This window comes from Schistosoma haematobium, chromosome 7 (genome assembly GCF_000699445.3).
Source record: "Schistosoma haematobium chromosome 7, whole genome shotgun sequence".
Lineage (NCBI taxonomy): Eukaryota > Metazoa > Platyhelminthes > Trematoda > Strigeidida > Schistosomatidae > Schistosoma > Schistosoma haematobium.
The window spans coordinates 18005046-18032623 of record NC_067202.1 but is presented as its reverse complement, the minus strand read 5'-3'; the positions used below and the strand labels follow the sequence as shown (position 1 = coordinate 18032623).

The window sequence follows — 27578 nt, the reverse complement described above, 5'->3', positions numbered from 1 at the left end:
TTAGTGATTTTTTATGAAAATTGTATTAATTTTCTGTATAATTCTTTGATTTACATTGAATGTTTATTTTTTATTTGTTTATTTGAACACACAAATACAGGTACAAGGGGGCATCGGATACATATGCGCCACACAGATCTCATTTGATATGTGTGAGGGCTATGATACTGCCCGGGTGCCCAAACCGAAACAGGTGGTTTTCTTAAGGGGCCACACCCCGAGCCTTCAACCTGAAGGTTTAATCCACAAGGCAGTGGAGCATCGTAAGGAGATGCAGTCCCATGGTAGCCGGTGACCAACGATTGGTTCATATGCCATTTGTTCCCTCAGGGTGCTGGAGCCCATGTGCACCATTGGTTTGGAATGAGGGTTTTTCAACTCCCCTGTGTGGACTCTCCATGTCCACCAACCCGGTTAGAGCGCCGAACATTCGCTTTTCGTCCTCTCAATTTCTTAAACAACACCCCCGCCATGAGAAGGTATTGAGTAGGACTTCCCTGACAGAGGCTATATACACGTGACCATGTGAGAGCATTTGGAGAGGGAGAGCTGACTCTCCTCATTCTCGGCCGTACCAAGGCATTTGGGGGCACATTGAATGTAACATGGCATAGATCTGTCTTACTTGTACACTGATGCTTAGAATAAATCGTCTTCAGTATACCAGACTATATAACTGATATCTGTGTGATAGTTGCAAGCAACAGTGAAAGTGATTAGGTGATGTGACTAAAAGTTTTTTTACAATCATTCATAGTCAACGTGTAGGATTTTGCACAAACTATATATTAGTCCAAGTTACAACATCATATCAATATAGACAGGCAAAATTAACAAGAATAATGACAAAGTAAAAGCTCCTAAATAACTAGGTTCGGCCGATGGTGGGAATATTACACTTTCCTTCTTTAAATGCTCTCACATGGTCACGTGTATATAGCCGCTGTCAGGGAAATCCTACTCACTGCCTTCTCGGGGCGAGGGTATTTTTTACGGAATTGACATGAAGAAAAGCGGATATCTGGCGCTTTAACCAAATTAGTGAATACGGAGAATTCACCTAGAAGAGTTGGAACTATGGTTGCATGGTATAAGTAGTACTATCCAAAGTTATCAGTGGATCACTATGTAGCATTCTAGCTTTGGTTAATTGCACTGCTAAAAGATCATAAACCAAAACCGAAATAGCTCTTCATTATTGTTTATCTTTGTTTTTAATTGTTCATTAGGTGGTGGTATCCATTTGTGATTGTTTATTAGTATAAAGTGTTGGAATTTGTTAATCAATCACTAGAAAGTCATAAAATCTTAGATTTCATCCTAAATGAGGTCATGAATGTTTATTCTTGTTGAGAAATCATATACTAAGACACAACAAACTTTCAGTGTTTCTTCATTATTTTATTTTATTTAAACACATAAATATTGATTCAAGGGAGCACCAGATATATATGGGCTACACAAAACAATGAGAATGAGAAGGGAAAAAAATAAGGTAAGGTGCGTATGAGAAAAAAAAGAGCGAACAATAACGACCACAAATTAGTGTATGATAGTGAAATAACGATAGTAATAATAATTGGGGGAACGGAAAGGTACAACCAGAAGAATTCTTTCAGTTGAGGAAGTTACAACCACTTTTTATGAGGAAAGTAAAGGAAGGTTACAGCAGGATCGCCACTGACTTCTATTCTGAGCCATATCTGGTAACGTCTCTAGCCACTGTGTTGCATCATCTCTAGGACCCCAGCCAGGGAGTTGTAGAGGAACATTAGGGGCTGGTCCTGTACAGCTTTCTTTCACACCACGACACCATGTCATACACTGATCACCTCTCCTCTTTTTCCAACCAGTCCCAGCGTTGCCAGTGTTTTTTTTTAATTTTAAATAATTGTTTAATTGAACTCACTCTTTAGTGTAAAACGACAATTCGTCATACTTATATGCTTGTTATAACTAATTATTTAATCGAAACTAGTTCATTTCCACATAGAATTATAATTTAAAATGAATTCTTGAAATTCCTATTTGTATTGGTTTATGATATTTGAATTTCGAGGCTACTATCCTCTGAGTAGATCAGTAAGTATTATGATGGAGTTTTGTTCTCTGAGGTGGTTAGTTTGATCATGGAGCTTTCATCATTCATCTGAACGACATCATCAACACTTCATTTCTACCTGAAGCTTCACGACCAAACCAACCAGCTCAGAGAACAAAATTCCATGAAAATCATCCACATGAGCTATAAATCTTCCCTCAACATCAGTAAGTATTTTATGTTGTGACGGGCGGTGTCCAAAATCTGATACTGATACATGGTATACTATGCGCTAACCCCCCCCCCAAACTGATTACTTGAACAAGAACACAAGATTAAGCGAGGAAGCGTATTGGACTACCGAATAAAATGCACAAATAATCATTCGTATATATAGACCACTCTAATCTTTAGGAAATTGATCCATTCCCTAGCCAATGAAATGCACTTGGCCTTTATGTCACTTCTGATTGCCATCGATTGACCTTTTCATTAGGCTACTTCTGATTAGCCCTCCATATCATTGTACCTTTGTACACTATAGATCCTACCGTGTATTATAAGTATTTTGGACCGTTAACAATTAACTATCAACTACTAGCTTGTAAACTGGAATTTCTATGTCTCTAAATTCACTTCTATGTTTAACTACCTTGTTGAAGTTAGACATTAACACCGTTGGATGCGGGCTCAGTGGTCTAGTGGTTAAGTGCTCGCGCGCGAAACCAGCAGGTCCTGGGTTCGAATCTCGCAGGGGGCGAGGTCGTAGACGCGCGCTGCTGAGGAGTCCCACAATAGGATGAAACGGCCGCCCAGTGCTTCCAGGTTTTCCATGGTGGTCTAGTTTCAATTGACTCATGATTTTAATCTGAAATTTCTAAAATCTCCACAAAAAACCCATCTCATATTAACTACCTTTTATCAAATCAATCTGACGTAGTTATATCATAGGAAAAGTATAACTTACATTTCTTTAATGTCTCTTGGAGATAGAGTTCTGTGTGCTTTGTGATTTGTTTCCGGTTTATTTATTGTCTTATTCTATAGTTATATGAATTAAATATAGAATTAGAAGGATTAAATGAAGTTATGAACAATTTAAAAGATATTAAACAAATCAATACAAATGATTCTTCAATGACACTTGGTGAAATCCTTTTAGATGCTTTATGTAACTATCTTAATGTACAAGAAAATTCATCAATAATACCATCGAATCTATTTGATCTTGAAGCGAAAATTGACAGTATTCTAACCAATGAATTAAAAGGAGGCGATCAAGTAATGTGTTTTCTTATTGTTTTTTTTTCCACAATTCAATGTATGCTTATTGATTATTTGTAATGTTTCTTTTGCCCTGAAATCTTAACACATACCGCCTATATTTAGATAGTCGGTAATATTTTACCAGGATTTCAGTTAGCTAGCATTTTCTTACTGCGCTTACTTATGTCTATTACTACTTGTAGAGAGTATAGAATGTTGACCACCAATCTACAACCAATTATGTTCTTGGTTCTCCTTTCCAGTCGTTTCCAAATCCTATTTATTGTTTTGATGTCTGCCTCCAATTCTCAGTGCAATGTGTTCGTTGGTTTTCCTCTATTCCTTTTGCTATGACGATACTGAATTATGACTTGTCTCGTGTTGCAGTTCGATGATTTCCGCAATGAATATCTTTTCTTGATTTCCTCTTCAACTGTTAGCTGGTTTGTTCCCTGTGACGGTAGGCTGTTGCTGACGGTATCCGGCCAACGAATCTGAAGTATCTTGCATGGCTAGTCGTTTATAGATACCTGTACCTTTTTGATTATGGTTGTGGTAGTTCTCCAAATTTCAGCTCCATACAATGGAAAACTATTTAGAATTGTCTTGACATTTGTATTGAAAATTTTGCCGTTGGCTGACAGATAGTTGTTTTAATCTCCAAGTGTTCTAGAATTGTGGAAATTTTGTCCTTGCTTTGGCGATCCGTACGTTCGCATCTGCATCAGATCCTCACTGTTTATCAATGATACTATCCAGATACGTAAAAGTGTACACCTCTCCCAGAGCTTCTCCATCAAATGTGATTTGGTCGTTATTCAGTGTGTTGTATTTTAAAATATTGTTCTTTCTCTTGTGAACGTTGAGGCATAGTGCTGTACAGGCTGCTGTCAACTATTTCTTTAAAACCGTGGCCTAATGGTCAAAGATATTCAGTTTTGCAACAAATATGTCACAGACTCATGCCTTTTATTGGGACAGCATTATCAGTAGTATCTTTTAAGCGAAAATAAATTCGTGTCTCATAACCAAGTACGTCACTTTATACTTGTGATTGGAAGTGAGTGAAGTAGAAATCAATATCATAATTCTTTTGTCAGTAAGGTAAACATTTTCCCAATCCAGTTTAGGATGTATCCTGCAACATTATCGAAACAATCTTATTGTGGACAATCCTATTTTGTTATTAAACCCAATCAGCATAAACCGTTGAATCAGTTTTTCATCGTAATTTTATGTTGTTTTAAAAATGTGTATATGAACAATCGTATTTATTCTATATAAATAATTAGATTCAATCATAGATCAGGCGTTTGTCTTCTGATATTTCATCATTGAGATGTAAGGAATATGGATACAACTGAAAATGACATTGGAGAGAGGAGGTTATTTATATCTTTCTTGCTCCTGTTACTCCTCGTTCAGGAGCATAGACCACCCACTAGCACTCTCTATCCAGCAGTGTCTTGGGCATCCTTCCCAGCCCTTTCCAGTTGCTGCTATTCATCCTTTTCATGTCTGCTTCCAATTCTCGACGCAGTGTGTTCTTTGGTATTCCTCTATTCCGCTTCCCTTCAGGCTTCCAGGTCAGGGCTTGCCTCATGATGGAGTTTGGTGATTTCCGTAATGTGTGTCATATCAATTTCCATCGCCTTTTCCTAATTTTCTCTTCAATTAGAAGCTGGTTTGTCATCTCCCACAGAAGGCTGTTACTGATGGTATCCGAACAATGGATATTGAGTATCTTGCGTAGACAACTATTTATAAATACTTGTACCTTATTGATGATGGTTGTAGTAGTTGTGAAAGTTTCAGCTCCGTACAGTAAAACTGTCTTTACGTTTGCATTGAAGATTCTGACTTTGATATTGGGTGAAAGTTGTTTTGAGTTCCATATGTTCTTTATTTATATCTACCTTTAGATAGTTTGACAAACATTTCGGTATTGCACAAGGAAACCCCCAAGTATTTTAATGACTAAAAATGTTGACAGTTTTCTATATCTTTTCTAGCTTGTGTGATCACTTTTTTTACAGTTAGTAGCTAGTTGATAAACTTTCGTTATATCAGAACTAGGATTTAGGACCCCAGAATAGAGAATTAGATTAACACTAGACAATACTTTATTCAATACAATTACAAACAGTCAATCTCAGTGATTCCAGAGTAGAAATGATCAATGACAGGAAAAGTAATCACACATTTAGTAGTCTGTGGTTGTTTGTCCACGCTCAACGACCGATCGTACTATACTCCTGTAGTCAACGAGAACACAAATGCGGGCAATCAAATGTATTGGAATACATTTTATTGAAATCTGAGAACCATACAGTAAATACTTCATTTGAAAAATGTCAATCAATCGTCTCAGATTTCATTGTCTCTTCGTTTCCACATCAGTCATTCTCTATTCTCGTTCTCTTTTCTTCAATCTTCTGCCACCAGACATTTCACTTTCGGTTAATGATACATACTACTTATATCTATTGACATCAGTAACACACACCAAACTCCATTGATCAAATCAAGAGATATCTGTCCGTTCATCTTTAGTATAATAATGTACCTCTGCGTTTCTGTTTTGTAATATCATGTATCTTGTTCCTTATAAAAAAGGAAACCAAATATTAGTCATCAATGTATGTCCCGACCGTTGTTGCTACCTTGGCGTGGCGGTCGGGCTCGCCTATCGTGATGAACCAGTCGAACTATGCTGGCTAGGACAACTGTTTCTGAAGGTCCTACCATGCGGGACATGTCGGTTGAAGAGCGGTAGTACTAAAAGCAACAAACCCAAGGTCCGAAGGCGAAGTCATACTGTTGACTGTACAGAGGTGTGACAGCAGTAAGGTGTTTCCTTCAGACAACCAGCATATTTATTTATTTTAACACATAGATATTGGTACAAGGAGGCACCAAATACATATGCGCCACACAGATCTCATTCGATATGTGTGAGGGCTGTGATACTGCCTGGATACCCCTAGCTTTCGACCTGAAGATCTGATCCACAAGGCAGTGGAGCATTGTAAGCAGATGCAGTCCCATGGAAGCCGGTGACAAACAAGTGGTTCATACGCCATTTGTTCCCGCAGGATACTGGAGCCCATGTGCACCAGCATAACAGTGATGCTGCCTTCCCACAAGGAGGAGTAGGGTTAGAAAAGGTCGACCCTAAAATGCACACCTCGCCTTATCCCACAAATATCCGTCTCCGGTGGTAAGGTCTCAACAAGTACGGAGCTAACAGGAAAATTACTCATAAATATGTCGTGTGTGACCGACCTCGAGCAGTTGTCCCTTGAGCACTGCGGTCACGCTCTCATGTCACTAAGACCAACTCTAATCCAATTTCCTTTTCAGGTACCTCCAGAAGACTGACTAACATCAGTGTGTGTGTGTGTGTGCAAGTGCATGTGCGTATGTAATCAATTATCTTTATTGACCTAAGTTATTAATGTATACATTCTATTCAATTGATCATGTATTTAATATACTGTATATTGTTCTTTCTTTTTTTTTTAAATATATCACATATACATATATGTAGCTGTTACAATATTGTAAAATTAAACAATGGTTGTCATGGAGTATAAAACTATTATCATTCAATAATAAAATTGATTCAAAACAATATTCAATTTATAGAGAAATGGTTGAAAATTATTTAACTTATTATAAATCATACTATTTAACTGGTACAAATTATCCAACAATTGCTGATATCTCTGTTGCATATACATTAACACAATATATAGATTATAATGAATGGATTAATTTAAATAATAATAAACAATATGTTGTTATATGGTTTGACAAATTGAGAAATTATTTCAATCAATCAAATAAAGTGAGTTGTTTGTTTATTTATTTTATTTCAATACATAAATATTGGTAAGATAAAGAGGGGCGGGACACCGAATACAGATGCGCTACACAAGTCACTTGATTTGTGTGTAGGCTATGATTACTGACTGATTACATTTCAGTCCTACAGGAGGTCAGTCGCGGCCCAGATAGCCCAGTGGTAACGTCTCTGACTGTGAAGATGAGTGACACGGGATTGAATCCGCCAGGGAGCACCAGTTCCCTTAAGATTACAGGTACACCTTGCTGACGAGTGCCAAGTAGCACGAAACCTGGGTCCATGGTTTCCTGTTGACTACCTCCAACCACCATCTAATCTCAATATATAGTGCACGCAGTGTCGAGTCACCTAGACTGGTGGCCACATTGCAACATGGTCGATAGCATTCGATCTGCACTAAATAAGGACTAGACACGCATGACATTGATCACCACCCAGTGATCAATCAATTGTGATATGATGCTGACCGGATGACCACACCCCAAGCTTTTGACCTAACGGTCTGGATCCACAAGGAAGTGGAGCAACTTTAGGAGATTCAATCCCATGGCAAACGGTAATCAATAATTGGTCCATACGCCATTTGTTCATTCAAGATCCTGAAACGAATGTGCACGATTGGTTTGAAATCAGTGTTTTTCAACTGCTCCTAGGTAGATCCTCCATATCCACCAATCCAGTTAAAGTACCGGATATTCGCTTTTCGTCCTCTCATTTTCGTAAGCAACACTCGCGCCTCGAGAGGGCAGTAAGTAGGACTTTCCTGACGGTGGCTTTATATGCGTGGCCGTGTGAGATCTGACTCCATACCCTCGGTTGTACCAGGGTATTTGGAGGTAGTCAGTTATAGTTATTCTTTCTTTTTGTACTTTTTAAATTTTTCTTGAAGATTATTTAAACATTAATCTTAGGCGAAGAACTATTGACAGTTTAGGAGTTCTACTAGACAAATGTCTTTATTTAGCTTGTTGCTTTACAACTCTATATGGGACAAGATTTAAAGAACAATTAATAATACGCTGTCGTAAAAATCCACTTAGAGATCCTGTGTATGTTTCGGTAGTCAGTCAGTTGTAAGCAACATAAAACATGGAATATATGTGCATCGGTTCAATTCGTCGCAAGACAAAACCCCAAGTAATAGTAATCAACATCAATGTTAGTAGAAAACATCAACCATAGACAATATAATCTAATAAAAATCAATAGGTCAACGCCGATTCTGAATTATGTTATCCAATGTCTCCGACCACTGTTTGGGAAAATCATGCGAACTCCAATCAGGTAGTCTGCACCTAATAACTTGGCTCAGATTAAAAGTGAATGACTTGGTGAACTTATGTCAAGTTCTAGTCTAGTTACATTTAACTTTCAATTTACTCCGACACTAACCAGTATCGCGCATCAAGATAAGCGATATTTGTGTATACACAATCCATGCACTAACTGCCTCAGTCGATGAAGTTTCACGATCTCATCAAATGATTTGCCACCTTCAACTAACATTCTGGGTCTAACCCCAGTATTGCTCACTCGGTGGTCTTAACATATGCGAGCTAGTTAAATGTTTTGCATTTATTATCCCAAATAATCTTCTCATTCTACATATGTCAAGACCATTAGTCGGAGTAGGTAATTTCGGCGAATATTTATTATTATTATTATTTCTTAAAACCTTACACACATATAGGTCGAATATCCCAGCAAGTATCTATGTAACGAAGCTTTCGGTATCCATGTCCGATTTTTATCAGAAAACAGTTTATGCTAAGTAATTCATGAAAAGCGTTCAAAAATCTCCGCATTTTGTTCTATATATCATAGTATTTTGACGTCTCTGAATTCATGACAATTATTCATCCCGATCACTTTTGGAAAGGAGAACCTGGGAAAAGTCAGTTTCCCCTGTATGTATCGATTACTGAAATTATACGCAAGGCTGGCTACACTGGACTGTGGATGCTAATGTTTTCTACCGACAAACTAATCAAGATCGGTTCGTCTTAAAATCAGTCATACACAGTGTCGAACCTAGCACATGTGCTCATCAGTTTGAACAGCCATATTGCATTACAATACGATGAAACTATCAGGATAAATCCCTTAGTATGCGAAGTAGCAATAGTAATGGTAATAGGAGAGGATTAGGTATCAAAGATACGATTCAAGAAAATAATTAGTGAAATAAGAAAAAATTATGAGGAATTTAGAAACTTATAATCTGAGGGAAAACAAAGAATAGATGCACCTTTACACAAATGCGAACGACTTTGCGCCATGTCATTCAAAGTCTCTAGGCACGAGTTACGATAATCTTGTGAACTTGAGCCAAGTAATCTACACTTCTGAACATGTCTCGGTTCCATTGTCAATGAATTCATAGACTGATGCCATATTTTGCTTTGACCACTCCTAACTTTTTTTTTCCAATATACCCCCCCCCATAATAACCATCGTCTTAATACGATTGCTTTCATCTTTGTTTTTCTTATTTTAGATGAGATCACTTTTCAAATGAAATAGGGAAGTATTGTTGTGCTACTCATTCTAACTAACTTTAAGTTCCGAACAAAATGTAACATTGTAGTCATATATAATTTGTTTATCAATACAAGAAGAAAAAAAAGAATTGAACATTTCATTTTTTTGTAAACATAAACTTTCTCTTCTTTGGTTGAGCTAATAATTGTGGTTCAATTTCAAATTCATAAGTTAATTGAATTGTTGTATCAATTTGTTCACCATCTGGTGGTTCATATTCTTCAGTCGAGTCAATAAATTCCCCGTGTAATTTTGGTGCAGTCATATATGGACCTACTAATGTTAAATAATTCATTTCATTTTCTTTTGTTACTACTCCTAAATTATCATCATTCGATAATTCTGATGATTGAATTAATTCAGGACAAGGTTGAATAGCCGCTTTGTATAAATCGGGAGATGTTTTGTATAACCATTTTAAAGCATTCTGTTGAGCAGCAATTGCTGAATTATACATGATCATTTCATTGTGTGCTACATTTCTTTGATAACGTGTCCAATTCTTCCAAATACCTATTCGTTCATCTAATTCCGTTTCACTAATATCTATTGATGGACGTTGACGTAATCTGAAGGAATTACAAAAGAGAAGAAAACAACAGTGATGACTACGATAACATAGATGTATGTGCAATGAAAAATCTTTAGACTAAGTTACAAGTTTAAAAATATTTTGGATTTTCTACATACATGTTGAATCTAAACGTTGCTATGATCAGCTTAATACAATAAGTATATGTACCCTAGCTTTGAGCTACATTGTTCATGAGTGTATGTGGACTAGTAATATTGTTTAGTTGATCAAACTGAACTATGTGGAACAAGATTCAAAAATGCGATGGCTTTAACTACTAACTTATTGGCGATTGTCACCTTGAAGTCTTCAAATAATCACATATAGTATTCAGAATATTAACTAACCACTATCTGAAAGGGGTTTTACGGATATTATAGTAATTTAATAGTTAAATTCATGAGTCAACTAAATCAACACCACCATGGAAAACCTGGAAGCACTGGAACTCCTCAACAGTGCGCGTCCACGATCCTGCCAGCGGGACTCGATTTCAGGATATATCGGTCCATTGCTTTCAGGTTTTCCATGGTGGTCTTGCTTTAATTGATTCATCAATTAAACTATTAAGTGACCACTATTTATCTCAATGTCGTCTGGTGTACAAGTATTTTGGAAGAAAGCTAAGAGCGACCAAACCAAGGTATAGCGTCAGTCTATGAAACCATTAACTTTTGTAGGTATCATTACCAAGGTTTAACTTTATAATTTAGAATAAATTGAGCATTAGGTAGATTGTTACAAATAAATAACTTATTCTCTAAGGAACTGGCTTACACTGAGTCACGAAATGTTAGAAAATCTAGTTTTTCTACCCATTAGAATATTACAAAAATATGTTATCATTAAATTTTGGTTTGAGCCATATCAGTAGACGCAGACTATCTGTTTAAGGTCTGGCCGACCAATGGTTAGAGACTCAGAATTGTTCACAACGTTGCTGAAGTGTTGCCTTCATCTTGGTCTAGATAGTGAGCGTTCTTATTCTTTTCTCCCGACCATAGCTGCTACCGTGACGCGGTGGTCGAGCTTGCCTATCATGATAGCCCAACTGAGCTACATTGGCTAGAACATATGTTCCTGTAGGTTCTACCATGCCAGGCAGGTCGATTGGAGAACGGCAAGACTAAATTAAGCGACTCAAGGACTAAGGGCGAAATCATACGGCTAACTATTGTAGGGTGTGACAGTACAACGGTGTTTCCCGCAGACCACCAACATCTCCAGCGATGCTCCTTTCACACAAGCTCAGTCACTCATTAAAACCGTAGAACTTCGTACGTACGTACATCAATCCAAGTTGCCACATCACACAGAGGAAATTGTCGATTCAAATCCCGTAATGGTAGAGGTGGTAGGAGTATAAGCAGTAATCGGAAACATTAGGGTTTGAAGATGTTATTCAAGGAGTATAATCTAGTGAAATAAACTTGGAAAGAAACAAAAAAGGGACACGAAGAATTCAGAAGATTAGAATTTTGGAGAACACAAAGAGTGGATGCATCTGCTCCATTGCAAACGATTTTGAGCCATGCCATTCAGAGTCTCTAACCATCGGTTGCTATCATCTCGCGGTCCCCAACCAGGTAGTCTACACCTACCAACATGGCTCAGTCCACTTGTCAGTGACTTCATGGATTCGTGTCATGTTTTGGTCTGGCCGTCCCTAGCTTTCTTCCAACCTACTCCTATACCATTGAACATCGCACGTCGGTGTTTGGGCATACGTAACACGTATCCCAGCCATCTCAACTGATGAGGTTTCACTACTTCATCAATTGATTTGCCATCCTTACCTAGTACCCATTTCCTAACAACTGCGTTACTTACCCGATGGTCCCAGGATATACGAACAATGTTTCAAAGACACCTATGATCAAATACTAGTAACCTACGAATATCCTCTACTCTTACCGGCCATGTTTCACTGCCATAAAGTAGGACGGGACGAACTGCTATGCAGTAAACACGTCCTTTGGTTGATAGACGGATATCTCGCCTACGCCATAAATGACGCAAGTTGGTAAAAGCTAGTCGAGCCTTCTGTATCTGTGCTGAGATTTCGTCACACACCAGACCACAAGGGCTGATGAGACTTCCAAGATAAGTGAAGCGGTCAACACGCTCAACTACTTCACTCCTTATCATTAGTTCGGGTGTCGATGCAACCCGATCCTGAAGCAACATTTCGCATTTCGAGGGGAGAATCGCATCCCGAACATGCTTGCATTGTTGCTTAGAGTGGTCAGAAGACTGCATTTTGTCAGCGTCTTCACCAAATAGAACTATCTCATCGGTATATTCTAAGTCAACAAGTAAATCTCCCGGTAGAAGTTCAACCCCTAGAAATTTAGATGAGGAGAGTGTTATCTGTAAAAGCACGTCAACGAGAAATTTAAACAAGAATGGAGAGAGTGGACAGCCCTGACGAACACCACTTGAGGTAATCAATTCTGATGACAGTTCGCCATAAGCTCTTACTCGACCAGTTGTGTTCGAGTAGAGAGCCTTTACAAGGTTAATGTACTTCTTTGGTACTCCTTTCAGTGACAAACACTGCCATAGAACCTCACGATCAACAGAGTCGAATGCCGCCTTAAGGTCGAGAAATACTACGATTGTGGGGCGTCTGAATGTGTGTCTGTGTTCCAGAACCTGACGTGGTGTGAATATCTGGTCTATACAACCACGTCTAGGTCGAAAACCAGCCTGGTTTTCCATAGTCTGTTCTTCACGAGCTTTGGTTAGGCGTAGAAGTATTATTGAAGCTAATATTTTAGACACTATATTAGTCAAACTGATTCCTCTATGATTGTCACAAGAGGACTTTTGTCCTTTCTTACAGACTGGCACAATCAGTGATTGAGACCAGTCAGATGGGATTACGTCCAGTTCCCAAATCCTACCTAAGACCTCAGTTAATCTCACTGCTAATACTGGACCACCATCCTTAAAAACCTCAGGAGTAAACCTGTCAGGGCGTGCTGCTCTCCCCGCTTCAGATTTCCCATAGCTTTTTCAACTTCGTAAAGAGTCGGAGGACCTACATTAACTTGCCATTCAGGTTGACTGGAGATCGTGGGAAACCGAAGTATGGCTGAAGGCCAGTTGAACTGATCCATGAAGTGTTCTTCCCATCGATCCAATTTCCTGGATTGAGAATGTAGAATATGTCCATCTTTTTCTGAGACAGTTTCGCTAGAAATCGGGTTCCTAATACCGGTTTCCTTAACAAGTCTGAACAGTTGTCCGCTATTACCTATTGCCACTACCTTTTCCATCTCTTGCTTTCGCTATCCACCACTGTTCACGATCATTGCGTAGGCTTCTTGTCAGCTTGCGCCTAAGCTGAATCCGCTCTTCGTTATGTTCAGAGCCAGATGGGATGAGTTTTCGCGCATCTATCAGTGTGGTAGATGCTGCTGAGATCCAGTGTTTCTCCTTAACCTTATGGTTTACCATACTAGCAGATATCACTGCTGTTTCCACAGCTTTTCGAATACCATCCCATGCTGCCTCGGGGTGGGCATCACATACATGGCTGCCTAACTGTTTTCTAGTTGTTCCTGAAATACACTCTTAGCTTGACTATCATTAAGTAGGACCCTAAGAGGTTTCCTTGCAGCGTCTTTCCTACGGCCAGTAAGACGCAGACAAATACGCGCTTGCACTAGAGCATGATCTGAGTCTAAGCATGTGCTCCAGAATGAGCGAGTCTTCTATCGAGCTCCTCCATCGGTGGCTGATAGCGATGTGATCTATTTGGGTCCAACGTTGGGACGAATTAGGGGGTTGCCATGTTAAAAGATGTTTTCCTTATGCTTACAGTTAGTATTTGCAAGAAAGAGGCGGTTATCTGAGCATAGCTGCAACAGACAGTCGTCATGATCTGTTCTTTGAGCCACGACACTATAAGATCCACCCAGGTGTCTTTCCCTTTCGCTTAGTTTACCTACTTGAGCATTCAAGTCACCAGCCACTATCACTACATCAAAGCGCCTAGCTTTTCGGAGAAGGTCGGAAAGCTTTCTGTAAAACTCGTCTTTTACATCATCTGAGCTGCAGTCAGTGGGAGAATAGGCAGAGACGACGAGTGTCCCTATCTTTCCGAGTCCTTACTGTTCCGTTTAGTCCGACAACGCACAAACGACTGTCTACTGGAATCCAGTCTAAGAGAGCTAGTTCTGCCCTATGACTCAATGTTATACCTACGCCAGCGAGGCCACAAGAAGCAGCATTAGGGCTTCCAGATACACGAAGTGTGAATCGAGTTGGTTCTTTATTTTGACATAGTGAGGTCAAATGAATGACGCTACTCGGATCCTGTATGCGCGTTTCGGAGACGCAGCACACATCGATGGCGCGAGATTCTAAATCCCTAGTTAAGGAAGCCTGTTTTCCTATTTGGCACGGTGTTCGGACGTGGTTTCAGGAAACCAGGAAAACCGTTTGCCCTAGCAGGAAGCGTTGTCGGACTAAACGGAACAGTAAGGACTCGGAAAGATAGGGACACTCGTCGTCTCTGCCTATTCTCCCACTGACTGCAGCTCAGATGATGTAAAAGACGAGTTTTACAGAAAGCTTTCCGACCTTCTCCGAAAAGCTAGGCGCTTTGATGTAGTGATAGTGGCTGGTGACTTGAATGCTCAAGTAGGTAAACTAAGCGAAAGGGAAAGACACCTGGGTGGATCTTATAGTGTCGTGGCTCAAAGAACAGATCATGACGACTGTCTGTTGCAGCTATGCTCAGATAACCGCCTCTTTCTTGCAAATACTAACTGTAAGCATAAGGAAAAACATCTTTTAACATGGCAACCCCTAATTCGTCCCAACGTTGGACCCAAATAGATCACATCGCTATCAGCCACCGATGGAGGAGCTCGATAGAAGACTCGCTCATTCTGGAGCACATGCTTAGACTCAGATCATGCTCTAGTGCAAGCGCGTATTTGTCTGCGTCTTACTGGCCGTAGGAAAGACGCTGCAAGGAAACCTCTTAGGGTCCTACTTAATGATAGTCAAGCTAAGAGTGTATTTCAGGAACAACTAGAAAAACAGTTAGGCAGCCATGTATGTGATGCCCACCCCGAGGCAGCATGGGATGGTATTCGAAAAGCTGTGGAAACAGCAGTGATATCTGCTAGTATGGTAAACCATAAGGTTAAGGAGAAACACTGGATCTCAGCAGCATCTACCACACTGATAGATGCGCGAAAACTCATCCCATCTGGCTCTGAACATAACGAAGAGCGGATTCAGCTTAGGCGCAAGCTGACAAGAAGCCTACGCAATGATCGTGAACAGTGGTGGATAGCGAAAGCAAGAGATGGAAAAGGTAGTGGCAATAGGTAATAGCGGACAACTGTTCAGACTTGTTAAGGAAACCGGTATTAGGAACCCGATTTCTAGCGAAACTGTCTCAGAAAAAGATGGACATATTCTACATTCTCAATCCAGGAAATTGGATCGATGGGAAGAACACTTCATGGATCAGTTCAACTGGCCTTCAGCCATACTTCGGTTTCCCACGATCTCCAGTCAACCTGAATGGCAAGTTAATGTAGGTCCTCCGACTCTTTACGAAGTTGAAAAAGCTATGGGAAATCTGAAGCGGGGAGAGCAGCACGCCCTGACAGGTTTACTCCTGAGGTTTTTAAGGATGGTGGTCCAGTATTAGCAGTGAGATTAACTGAGGTCTTAGGTAGGATTTGGGAACTGGACGTAATCCCATCTGACTGGTCTCAATCACTGATTGTGCCAGTCTGTAAGAAAGGACAAAAGTCCTCTTGTGACAATCATAGAGGAATCAGTTTGACTAATATAGTGTCTAAAATATTAGCTTCAATAATACTTCTACGCCTAACCAAAGCTCGTGAAGAACAGACTATGGAAAACCAGGCTGGTTTTCGACCTAGACGTGGTTGTATAGACCAGATATTCACACCACGTCAGGTTCTGGAACACAGACACACATTCAGACGCCCCACAATCGTAGTATTTCTCGACCTTAAGGCGGCATTCGACTCTGTTGATCGTGAGGTTCTATGGCAGTGTTTGTCACTGAAAGGAGTACCAAAGAAGTACATTAACCTTGTAAAGGCTCTCTACTCGAACACAACTGGTCGAGTAAGAGCTTATGGCGAACTGTCATCAGAATTGATTACCTCAAGTGGTGTTCGTCAGGGCTGTCCACTCTCTCCATTCTTGTTTAAATTTCTCGTTGACGTGCTTTTACAGATAACACTCTCCTCATCTAAATTTCTAGGGTTGAACTTCTACCGGGAGATTTACTTGTTGACTTAGAATATACCGATGAGATAGTTCTATTTGGTGAAGACGCTGACAAAATGCAGTCTTCTGACCACTCTAAGCAACAATGCAAGCATGTTCGGGATGCGATTCTCCCCTCGAAATGCGAAATGTTGCTTCAGGATCGGGTTGCATCGACACCCGAACTAATGATAAGGAGTGAAGTAGTTGAGCGTGTTGACCGCTTCACTTATCTTGGAAGTCTCATCAGCCCTTGTGGTCTGGTGTGTGACGAAATCTCAGCACAGATACAGAAGGCTCGACTAGCTTTTACCAACTTGCGTCATTTATGGCGTAGGCGAGATATCCGTCTATCAACCAAAGGACGTGTTTACTGCATAGCAGTTCGTCCCGTCCTACTTTATGGCAGTGAAACATGGCCGGTAAGAGTAGAGGATATTCGTAGGTTACTAGTATTTGATCATAGGTGTCTTTGAAACATTGTTCGTATATCCTGGGACCATCGGGTAAGTAACGCAGTTGTTAGGAAATGGGTACTAGGTAAGGATGGCAAATCAATTGATGAAGTAGTGAAACCTCATCAGTTGAGATGGCTGGGATACGTGTTACGTATGCCCAAACACCGACGTGCGATGTTCAATGGTATAGGAGTAGGTTGGAAGAAAGCTAGAGACGGCCAGACCAAAACATGACACGAATCCATGAAGTCACTGACAAGTGGACTGAGCCATGTTGGTAGGTGTAGACTACCTGGTTGGGGACCGCGAGATGATAGCAACCGATGGTTAGAGACTCTGAATGGCATGGCTCAAAATCGTTTGCAATGGAGCAGATGCATCCACTCTTTGTGTTCTCCAAAATTCTAATCTTCTGAATTCTTCGTGTCCCTTTTTTGTTTCTTTCCAAGTTTATTTCACTAGATTATACTCCTTGAATAACATCTTCAAACCCTAATGTTTCCGATTACTGCTTATACTCCTACCACCTCTACCACTATGGGATTTGGATCTAGGATAACACATATCAGTGCCAGGCTGAGTTGATCATAACTGTCCATGTGTTTACTTGAGTGAACCTAGTTTGATATTCATAGGCTTGTTAGTCTGGAATATCGTTGTTCAAATTTTTTACACACGATATTTTGTGAGTAGTCGTTTGGGTTGGATGAACTCTGTACATTTTAAACTTAACCAATGACAGTGGGAGTTTTCGAGGTTATGTTAATTTTAAAGATAACCTTGTTAGAACCTTCCTTTAGTTTATGGTAAGACTGGAGATTTGTGCGAAACATTAATACAGCTACATCCTAGTGAAACTAACAGTACGATCCCGTTACTAGACCTTGGGTTTACTGCTCTTGTTCTTACTACTCTTCCAACTGACCTGCCTAGGATTATAAAACTTCATGGAGCAAATGTCCTAGGTCAATTGGGTTGTCCTAATATGTAAGAGACAACTTCAGTGTAAGCGAGTCAGTACATTTTCCACATTAAGTAGATGAGTACGTTTTACAATTTGACTAATATTGATGTTGAACAACTCTTTCAATGTACTAAGGGAAACTGGAAATCTGAATTTCTAAAATAGCTTACTTTATTTCTTTCTTTAATTGACGATCTCCTTCAATTTCTTCAATTGGTCTTAATATTCGATCGAGACGATTAAGTCGTTTGATTTCTTTTTCAATTCTTCTAACTTTTCTAGTTACTTGAATTTGGCTATCAGCTAGGCCGACTCTTTTCTTCTTTTTTAAAGGTTCTGCCCTATACAATAATAATAGAGAAAAATTCAACTAGTTTTGAAATTAACATAACCTACATGGTAATTGATGATGTATGCAGTCCAGCAAAATGATTGATAGTTCTTGGTTGAATAAATAGACTTTGTACAAACAAGCTAATTATTGCGATTATCATACTACTGAAAGATTTATCCGTACCTTGTTAATCTCTTTGACATGTCTTTTTATATTTCTTAGTAATAAAATGCACTGGTGCACAGCTGATAATTATCTAAATAATATTAACATTTAGTGAAACATTTTAAGCATATCGGATTTCCTAAAACTCTTTAAAACCAAATACAAGAAAAATATTGTAAACAGTGCGATCTCACGTAACAGTTGGACATTTTGGTGAATATGGACTAGTTGGTACGCCTGGTATTCAACTTATAAACTCATTCAGCTACAACGTAGGATCAGGCACATATGTGCATCGGTTTAAATTGCCATATCTCATTAGCACAACAAGATGAACACCCAATTCACAGAGGTAGTTAATTCAATGGTGGTAATATATAAAAGAAAGATTACATACAAGGATATAGTGCAGGAAGAAATAATTAGTTCGTAGAAAGAAAGAAATGAAGCGATTTTAATCTCTTAGTTTACAAGAAGACAGGAAGTGTATACACCGACGCCATTGTGATCGATTCTCAGCCACGTCACAGTCTCCAACCATTGGTTGCAAGTAATCGCGCGGACCCTAACTAAGTATTTTGCATCTACCAACATGGCTCAGATTAGAAGTCAGTGACTTCAAGCACTGATGCCACGTATTGGTCTGGCCGCTCCTAACTATCTTCCAACCATCCATAACACCAGTTGAAATTACCCGTCGTGGTAATCGGTGTTCACGCATACGCAACACATGACCCGACCATCTCAGTCGATGAAAATTCACAACCTCATCAACTGATCTACCATCATCATTCCGTAATACCCTGCTTTTAACCTCACTATTACTTACCCGGTGATCCCAGCAGATGTCAGCAATATTTCTAAGACATCTGTAGTCAAATACTAGTAGCCTACGAGTATCTTATATTCTTAATGGCCACATTTCGCAGCCGTGAAGCAAAACAGAACAAACTGCCACACAGTATACCGGTCCCCAAATTGAAAGATGGATATCTCGCCTCCGCTATAGATGACGTAAGTTGGCAAAAGTCAAACGAGCTTTTCGAATCCGTGCACAAATTTCACCAAACACTAACCCATTAGGGCTGATCAAACTTCCAAGATAAGTGAAGTTGTCGACGCGTTCGGCTACTTCACTCCCTATCCTTAGTTCAGGTGTTGACGCAGTCCAGTCCTAGAGCAATAACTTGCATTTAGAGGGGGAGAAGCGCATTCCAAACATCCTGGCATTGTTGCTCAGTGCTACCAAAAGACTGCATTTTATCAGCGTCTTCGCCAAACAGGACTATATCATCTGCGTATTTTAAGTCGATAAGTGGACCTCCTTCAATGCTAGTAATTCAAAATTAACACACAATCATCTGGGAGGGATGCGGGTTTGTGTAATACTACCAGTCAATAACTATAATCAGCATAAAGTCGGGAACAAATGTTCCGCAGTCCAAGTTACCACACTGTATTAGCATGACCAGATGAAAATAAAACGTGATAAGAGCGAAAGTCGAAATAAAGTAGTAGGAATGATAATAAAAGACTGAATATTGTTTGGAAGAACGAAGTAGGAAGGTGTATGTGAAGGAATAGCGGGATTTAATTATATTGTAACCTGTTTGAATATATTTTGTGCCATTACTGTTGAACTGTAAAATCTTTTCGTTTGTTTTTTGTACCGTATTTCACTTTTTAAATACAACTGACTGATCACTTCACAGTTAGCAACATTGTTCTCACGATTAAAGGTACACCTTGTTAGTAAAACCGAAGCAGCACGAAACTCAGGTCTAGGGTTTCCCGTCGATTACCTTCAATTATTAACCTCTCAACAATCTGCACGCGATCTTGAGTCACCTGGATTAGTAGCCATATTGAAACTTGACCAATGGGATTCTATCAGCACTAATAAGGACTAGATATACATAATATTAGTCACTATCCAGTGATCAACCAGTCGTAAATATCTTAGTTTTATAGGGTGTCAGTCGTAGCCCGAATAGCTTAACGGTAACGCCTCAAACTGTGAAGCTGGGTGGAGGTTCAAATCCTGTAGAAAATACAAGTTTCCTTGAGATTACATGGACATCTTGCTGACTAATCTTGAATGGTGCGAGACCAAGGCCCAGGGTTTCCTGTCGACCACCCTCAACCACCTGACACTTTTTACTGTTTGATAACAACCTTCGTTTTCTTTGCTCTTTGTATTCCTTCTTTACGGTGGTTTGCGTTGTATCCATGTCTGTAGGTCAAATAGGTTGAACACAACAAGTCAATAAGAGCCTTCATTCTCTCATTTCGGAAATATGCCCACGGCATGTAAATTAAACCTAAAAACAAAGTTTGGCAGTCTCCTGGTCACCTTAAGCAACAGTCCAAGTGTTTCGGATGGGATTCTCTCCCTCCAAATGCAAAACATTGTCTTAGAACCAGTCTGCATCATGTCCAAGATTAGTGACAGAGTGAGATGATTGAGTGCTTCGACTGCTTCACTTATATTGGGAGTCTCATCAATCCTGATGCCTGACCAAATCTCGGCATGGATTCAAAATACTCAGCTGGTGTTTGTCAACCTATGCTAGTGTAGTCAACATAGTCAACTGAAAACCAAAGGACGAGTTCACTGTTTAACTGTACTCTATTTTATCTTATGCATGTAAAACAGCTTTTAAGAATAGAGGATATTCGTTGGCTACTAGTACTCGATCACAGGCGTCTCCGAAGTACCACTTGTACATTTTTAGACCACCTAATTAGCAATGCTGAAGTTAGGTAGACGGTACCAGAATAAGATAGCAAGCCGGTTGACAAGGTGGTGAGTATTTGTTGACTGAAGTGGTTGGGATATGTATTACACATGCTTAACTGCTGAATACATCAGCAGGCAATGTTGATTGGTGTAAAAATAGGTTGAGAGGAAGCCAGGAGTGAAAAAACCAAGATGTGGCTTTAGACCATGAAATCATTAACTACTAGACTAAGTTAAGGTTACTTAGTTGGGGTCCATGTGATTATTGAAACCAATGGCTAAAGACTTTGGGTGACATGGGTGAAAATCATTGGCAATGGCGCAGACGCATTCACCTTTTATCTTCCCTAAGTTCCTAAGCACTGAATGACCAAGTTTGTTAAAGTTTAAAAACTGACTCAAAAATAAGAGACGAATAAAAATAGGATATTCTTGAAGTCAAATATTTAAAAGGCGCTAAAGAATAAATGTGTCTGCACTACTGTTACGAATTACAGGCCATTTTATCTCCGATCTACTACTGTTCACAACTATTACGCAGATTCCAACAAGGTATAGATTTTCGGTCATAGTTCTATTTGTATAATTATGATCATATATATCTTAGTACAACGTATATAACAAAATACAAGTATAAAACAACTAGAGAACAAACAAATTAGACGATGGGACAAACCTAAAGTAACAAAACAATCTGTGCTAATTGTCCCAAACTTCACTCGAAAATGGATGATAATGTAGAACGATTATATTTCATTCCAACACGTCACACTAGACACAATCACTTTGCTGAGTTTTTAGTCTGTTTCAAAGTCAGAGTATCATGTGAAATAACAAATAACATATTCAACTACGCTGAACAGTTAGTTGAGAATATGATTGTTGGACAATTATAAATAAATAAATTGGATAGGCTATAAATAATCTCTAAAATATTGTGCACTCGTTTCTTAATGTCATGTAGCAGAGGATTTTAAATGATTATTTCTAAAATGAAAAAAGAGAATGCTGATTGATAATTAATACACATAATAAGGTGTGGCTCCGTAATAGCTGCTGATGAGACTGAACTGTTGCATAAGCCCGAGAAAGATTTGAAGTCAGAGTCAGTGACCAGTAGCCAGAATAGTATTTTACCTAGTGAAATTGCATGTTTCCAAACAAACTATCAGATAATAAGGCTGCTATCACAAGTAGTCGTTACGTCACAAAACAACGGTTTGGCTTATCGTACGAAACCGAAATAACTGAATAGTAAGAATATGGGGAAGAGAGGAATCACATTTTGAAATGCACTAAAACTTAGTTAAAAATGAGTTAATATGCAGGTAAGAAACTGAGTAAACGAAGATGTGATAAGGCGTAAAAATCAAGAGAAAACCAACGAGCATTAATCCACACTTTCTTGTCTTATGTTGTCACTTCTTCTATCAGCAGGTAATTCGTGGACAATTAGTCTTCCAACATTCTCTATAGTCTGCTAACAAGATTACAAATACACTGGTTGGAGAGGAGCACTCCACGTGTAACGGATACGTGATGTGAGTACGTACCCAATCTCCTAATTTTTGGAAAAATTTGACTCATTTTTAGGAAATTTTGAAGAAATGGCACCAAAACCCCAAGATTCCCCTAAATTTTGGGTTTTTCCCCAACTTTGGTGAAGGTCATTTGACTTTGGAGATTTCCCCGAAATTGGGAGCTCAGGTAGGATATTACACAGGTCCTTCCTTGTTGACAAACAACCCAGAGATAATTTCTTCATGGATCATTACGATCAAGCATTAGTGCTTGATTATAACCAACATGTTGTGTGTACACACGAATATAACGAGATATTTGGGGCTGAATTACAAATCCATCCTACACTACTTAACTTCAAATAGACTTTTTTATAGAAGGTAATAAAAATGAGGGTTATATACATATGTATCCCCTAAGGGATACATAACAATTCTATTTCATTTCACTGTAAACATTTTGTACAGAACTCTTGCAGTTAGATCCCAACCGTAAAAAAACGAACTTTTTCTGTGACGGTAGCTGGTTTGCTTATTTCGAGACGAATTGTGACCCATGACATGATAGACCTGACTGATAACTTACCTCCTAAGTAATCCACATTCAGTAGTGTTTTACTTTAACCCTACCGCTTCCAATGACAAATAGTTTTGAACGGTAGTGCATGGATTAGTACAAGCTTTCCCTCAATGGTCTTTCGTATAGAGTAGTGGTGGATCACCGACGCCTGCAGGTATGGAGTTAGGCATGTTAGACGCTGTACAATGCCCGAATCAATGGTTACTGAGCAACAACCTGAGGAGTTCGCGTTTCAGGCTGAGATCGCCCAGCTTTTGAGCCTGATTATCAATACTTTCTTCTCCAACAAACAGATATTTCTTCGTGAGCTTATATCTAATGCTAGTGACGCTCTGGACAAGTTGAGGTATAAGAGTTCGACTGATCCATCAGTTCTTGATTCCGGAGAAGATATGTATGTCAAGTTGATACCCAACAAGGAGGCTGGAACTTTGACTGTCCTGGATACTGGTATTAATATGACGAAAGCAGATTTGATTAAGAATTTGGATACGATCGCTTCCTCTGGCACGAAGGCATTTATGGAGGCTCTGGCTGATGGTGCAGATATCGATGATTGGTCAATTTGGTGTAGGTTTCTATTCTGCCTACCTTATAGCCGACCGGGTTCAAGTAGTGACGAAAATAATGATGACGACCAGTATATTTGGGAGTCGTCCGCTGGTGGAACTTTCACAATCGCACCAGATGACAGTGAGTTGCCAAAACGAGGCACTAAGGTGATATTGCATCTCAAAGAAGATCAACTAGATTTTCTTGAAGAGAGAAAAATTTGAGATATAGTGAAGAAACATTCTAATTTTATCAACTATCCCATCAAACTGGTTGTTAATAAAGAGCGAACCAAGGAAGTGTCTGATGATTAGGCTGAAAAGGCCGAGTCGAAAGAAGCTGACGACAAACCGAAAGTCGAAGATCTAGATGAAGACGAGGAAGAGGAGAATAAAGAAAATAAAAGTAAAAAGAAGGTTGTGGAGAAGTTTACTGAAGAGGAGCAGCTGAACAAGCTTAAACCGCTCTGGACGCGTAATCCCGAAGATATAAATACAGAAGAGTATGCCGAGTTTTACAAGTCGCCTACTAATGACTGGGAGGACCATCTTGCGGTGAAGCACTTCTCTGTTGAAGGACAGTTAGAGTTCTGAGCGTTGCTGTTTGTGCCTAAACGTTCACCTATAAACATGTTTGAAGGATCACGTAAGAAGCGAAACAATATCAAATTGTATGTGCGAAGAGTGCTGATCGTGGATACGTGTGATGATATGATTCCTGAGTACTTGAATTTCGTCCGCGGCGTTGTGGATAGTGAAGACCTGCCTCTTAACATCAGTCGTGAGGTGTTGCAGCAGAACAACGTATTGAGGGTTATTCGTAAGAGCCTGGTCAGGAAATGTATTGAGCTATTTCAGGAGATAGCGGAGGATAAAGATAACTACAAGAAGTTTTACGAGCAATACTCGTAAAGTATAAGAAAGAAATATCAGCAAGTTATAGTGAAATACCCATTTGAGTCCTTACGATTATGTCAAATTTCCTCATGAAGAACTCCTAGGGAAGTTGCCTGGATCACCTCAACTGGGAGTTAATTCCAGGATCTGACTACTCGTACGGAGCAGAAGGTGTGCTTGTTGTCTATTCTGCTATGTTGCGCCCCAAATTTCTGAGTATTGCTCCTAAGGTTTGTTTTAGGACTGAGCTTTCGCCAACAGGCATAGTGGCTGTTATAACAGCCAGCTCGTATGGTTGGCTACAGCAAAGTAAGTGATTAAAAACAGTATGTGCAATAATATCTTGACGGTTAGTAAAGGCGCTCCTAACAACTCAGAGACAACATGGCTTCAGAAAACGACAAAGCCATCACCAATGAAATAGCTCCAAAATGACGAACCTGCTATCCGAAACAACAAAATTCCCTACTTATTCAAATATCTAACCCACTAGGGATATGTCTGTAGGATTTTCGGCATAAACCTGTGTTAGAACATGTCTTATTAGTCACCCTCAACTGTCTTTGTACATTTTGTGTTATCGTGGTGTTTATTATCGTTGTTATAGATAAGCAGTGTAGTCAACCTACACGTCAAAGGTTTCGTTTTTGAGGCGCATTAACTCATTTAAATCTTTCCTGAAGAATCTTACTCCACCAAATTGTAGAATGACGATACAGTCAGAGATTATTATAAACTTGAACTCAGTGTTTTTACATAAGTTTTTAATTTAGGAGACTCCTAACATGCTAAGGTTGAACACTGTCACTTTCTGAAGCGAAATTTCTCATAAATATACTGACTAAAACAACTTCTGTCCTTGTCTGATCTTCAGATTACCGGCAAAATTTGACGGATGAGTAGGAGTCTTAGATGAATACATTTATGTTTATATTGTTTATGACACTCGCCCGTGGCGATAATCAGCAATATGATATTTATGACTTCTGAAAAACATGTTTGAGTTGAGGATAGAATAATAGATTTGGTATGAAAAAGAATAAGTTGCACAGTTACCACGCAAGGATGGCTGAGCCATGCGACTGCAACTTTGTTCCAGCGTTCACCGCGTTTGACCTTCTATAGGCGTTACATGTCGAATGTAAATCTTCCCAGTAAATATATATTTGGCTTCAAAGATCATGTGGTTAGGAAACATACCACTACATCTTTGACATCTCTTGAAGTCTCACACCTGCGAACTCGGCACAGTTTTGCCGGGCTTGTCACCATGCAAATCGAGATATGTTCCCTTTCCAACTTCTGTCCATCAAAATCTGCTCAACCTTTCAATAGACTATCATCTGACGCTGAAACATTAAAGACGATAGAAGAATTTTATTTGGAGTCCTTTCATTCATGCTTTTGAAGCGGTAGCTTTCTCAGGGCTTTTATTTCTACTAACAGTCACCCATTTCTCTGTTCCACTACCAGTGATGGAGACCTTTGTATCTGTCGGTGATTGATTCCTTGTTCCACCTCATTACTTTCAGCCAGATTCACTTAACGGTTCATCCTTCAGGACCTGCTGGCGCGTATTAGGGGACTCTTGGCTGAGAAGAGGTACGAATCTTGTTCTATTCCAAACAAAAAATGAAGAACTAAAAGAACTGGTTAGTGTTAGTGGGAATGAAGCAATACCTAGTGTAATCGCTTGTAGTACTTGCATAATCATTGTAAATCTCAAGGCCTCCTTTTGTAAGACTGCAAGAGATGTCGTTGCTATCGTTTCTGGTGAATAGTTCCACAATTTAGTGATTTTACTCACAAAAGACGCATTTAAACTTTTTGCGAGCTGATTTGTGCTCTGTCGTGAGTAAATGTCCTCCTAGGTGTGATTTATCAGTTATTTATGAAAGTGAGGAGGATTATGATCAATAAAATACATCATGATGACAACCCTAGTCAACTACTTTTGTACTACAGAGATCGCAAATTTACGGCGCCCAGAGGAGCAATGTAGACGTCTTTGAACACGTTCCACATGGCATTACTCTTTTTGAATTAAGGGAATATACTTCGAGCGTTACTTTTCAAATGATGACTTAAGTAAACATAATAGCTTTACGTAATTCAGAGGCCTGACTACCTACTATTATGCAAACAAATTCGAAGACACAATATGCTTTTTGACCACAGAATGTCTGTAAGAAGAAATATATAGATTATAACAAAGTGTAGTCTGCAGTCCTTTTCAGTCGCACAGTGTGATACCGAAATCCGGATGTAATTTCACCATTGTTCACCATCCATATTCTGCATTCTCTAGTGTTAAGTGGTACAGGGCTTCTGCTGGTCGAGTCATATCTTCTATCCAAGTTTTGTTGAGGAGACAAGCTAGCATTTGGTTTTATTATCTCCTTCAAGATCTTAGGGTCATTCGAGCATGACAGGGCTTTATGGTCTAGAACACTAGATAAGTTGGTGATAAACGATAAGAAGACAAGGGATCCTATGATTGAGTCTTGTGGCACTCCACCTATCATTTAGAAACTGTCAGACAGTGTGGAGCGAACTGTGATGGCTTGTAATCTTCCCGACGTGCAGTAATAGTAATCTATTTCCAAGTGAAAGGAGCTAGACAAGGCGTGGCAAGTCATTTTATTGAACACCCACCGGCACATTTATCGTGTGTTTTAGTCAGTGAATTCCACGAATAACAATAATTGGTGTCTTTGAATGATTTAGAATGCCTATGTGACAAGGATTTTTATGCTACAATTATAGGATTCAGGAATTCCTGACAGTCACTGAATCCATCTCTGTTACG

General features: G+C 39.4%; 3 protein-coding genes across 4 annotated transcripts in view; 2 read left to right on the top strand and 1 right to left on the bottom strand.

Moving 5' to 3' along the window:
- VARS1_1 (Valine--tRNA ligase) overlaps positions 1 to 10462 on the top strand; it is a 41338-nt gene extending 30876 nt beyond the window's left edge. Inside the window, exons 15-17 of one of the 2 annotated variants that reach the window (XM_051218149.1) lie at positions 3089 to 3322; positions 6858 to 7157; positions 9673 to 10462. In XM_051218149.1, the coding sequence (XP_051064585.1) occupies positions 3089 to 3322; positions 6858 to 7157; positions 9673 to 9693 (555 nt within the window). In that variant the 3' untranslated portion in view covers positions 9694 to 10462. The remainder of the gene's footprint in view (positions 1 to 3088; positions 3323 to 6857; positions 7158 to 9672) is intronic. The other variant, XM_051218146.1, reaches the window with a different exon arrangement.
- Positions 4 to 23426, bottom strand: MRPL40 (39S ribosomal protein L40, mitochondrial). Its single transcript, XM_051218145.1, has 6 exons — positions 23328 to 23426; positions 18500 to 18572; positions 18379 to 18456; positions 18153 to 18323; positions 9424 to 10285; positions 4 to 3082 (listed from the first exon to the last, which is right to left on the bottom strand). Exons 2-5 carry the CDS (start codon positions 18517 to 18519, stop codon positions 9814 to 9816), a joined length of 741 nt encoding a protein of 246 aa, XP_051064584.1. The 5' UTR covers positions 18520 to 18572; positions 23328 to 23426; the 3' UTR covers positions 4 to 3082; positions 9424 to 9813.
- Positions 23427 to 23506: 80 nt separating this feature from the next.
- On the top strand, positions 23507 to 24097 carry HSP83_5 (Heat shock protein 83; the record flags this gene model as incomplete). Its single annotated transcript, XM_012941930.2, has 1 exon — positions 23507 to 24097. One exon carries the CDS (start codon positions 23507 to 23509, stop codon positions 24095 to 24097), a length of 591 nt encoding a protein of 196 aa, XP_012797384.2.
- Between the last annotated feature and the right edge of the window lie 3481 nt (positions 24098 to 27578).

What these genes read in the sequence shown, in the direction of transcription:
- MRPL40 (XM_051218145.1), bottom strand. Translation starts at nt 18,519, where the DNA reads ATGTCAAAGAGATTAACAAG. An exon ending in ATGTCAAAGAGATTAACAAG is followed by an intron (nt 18,457 to 18,499) that starts GTACGGATAAAT and finishes CGCAATAATTAG; the next exon opens with CTTGTTTGTACAAAGTCTAT. An exon ending in CAATTAAAGAAAGAAATAAA is followed by an intron (nt 10,286 to 18,152) that starts GTAAGCTATTTT and finishes TAATTCCTTCAG; the next exon opens with ATTACGTCAACGTCCATCAA.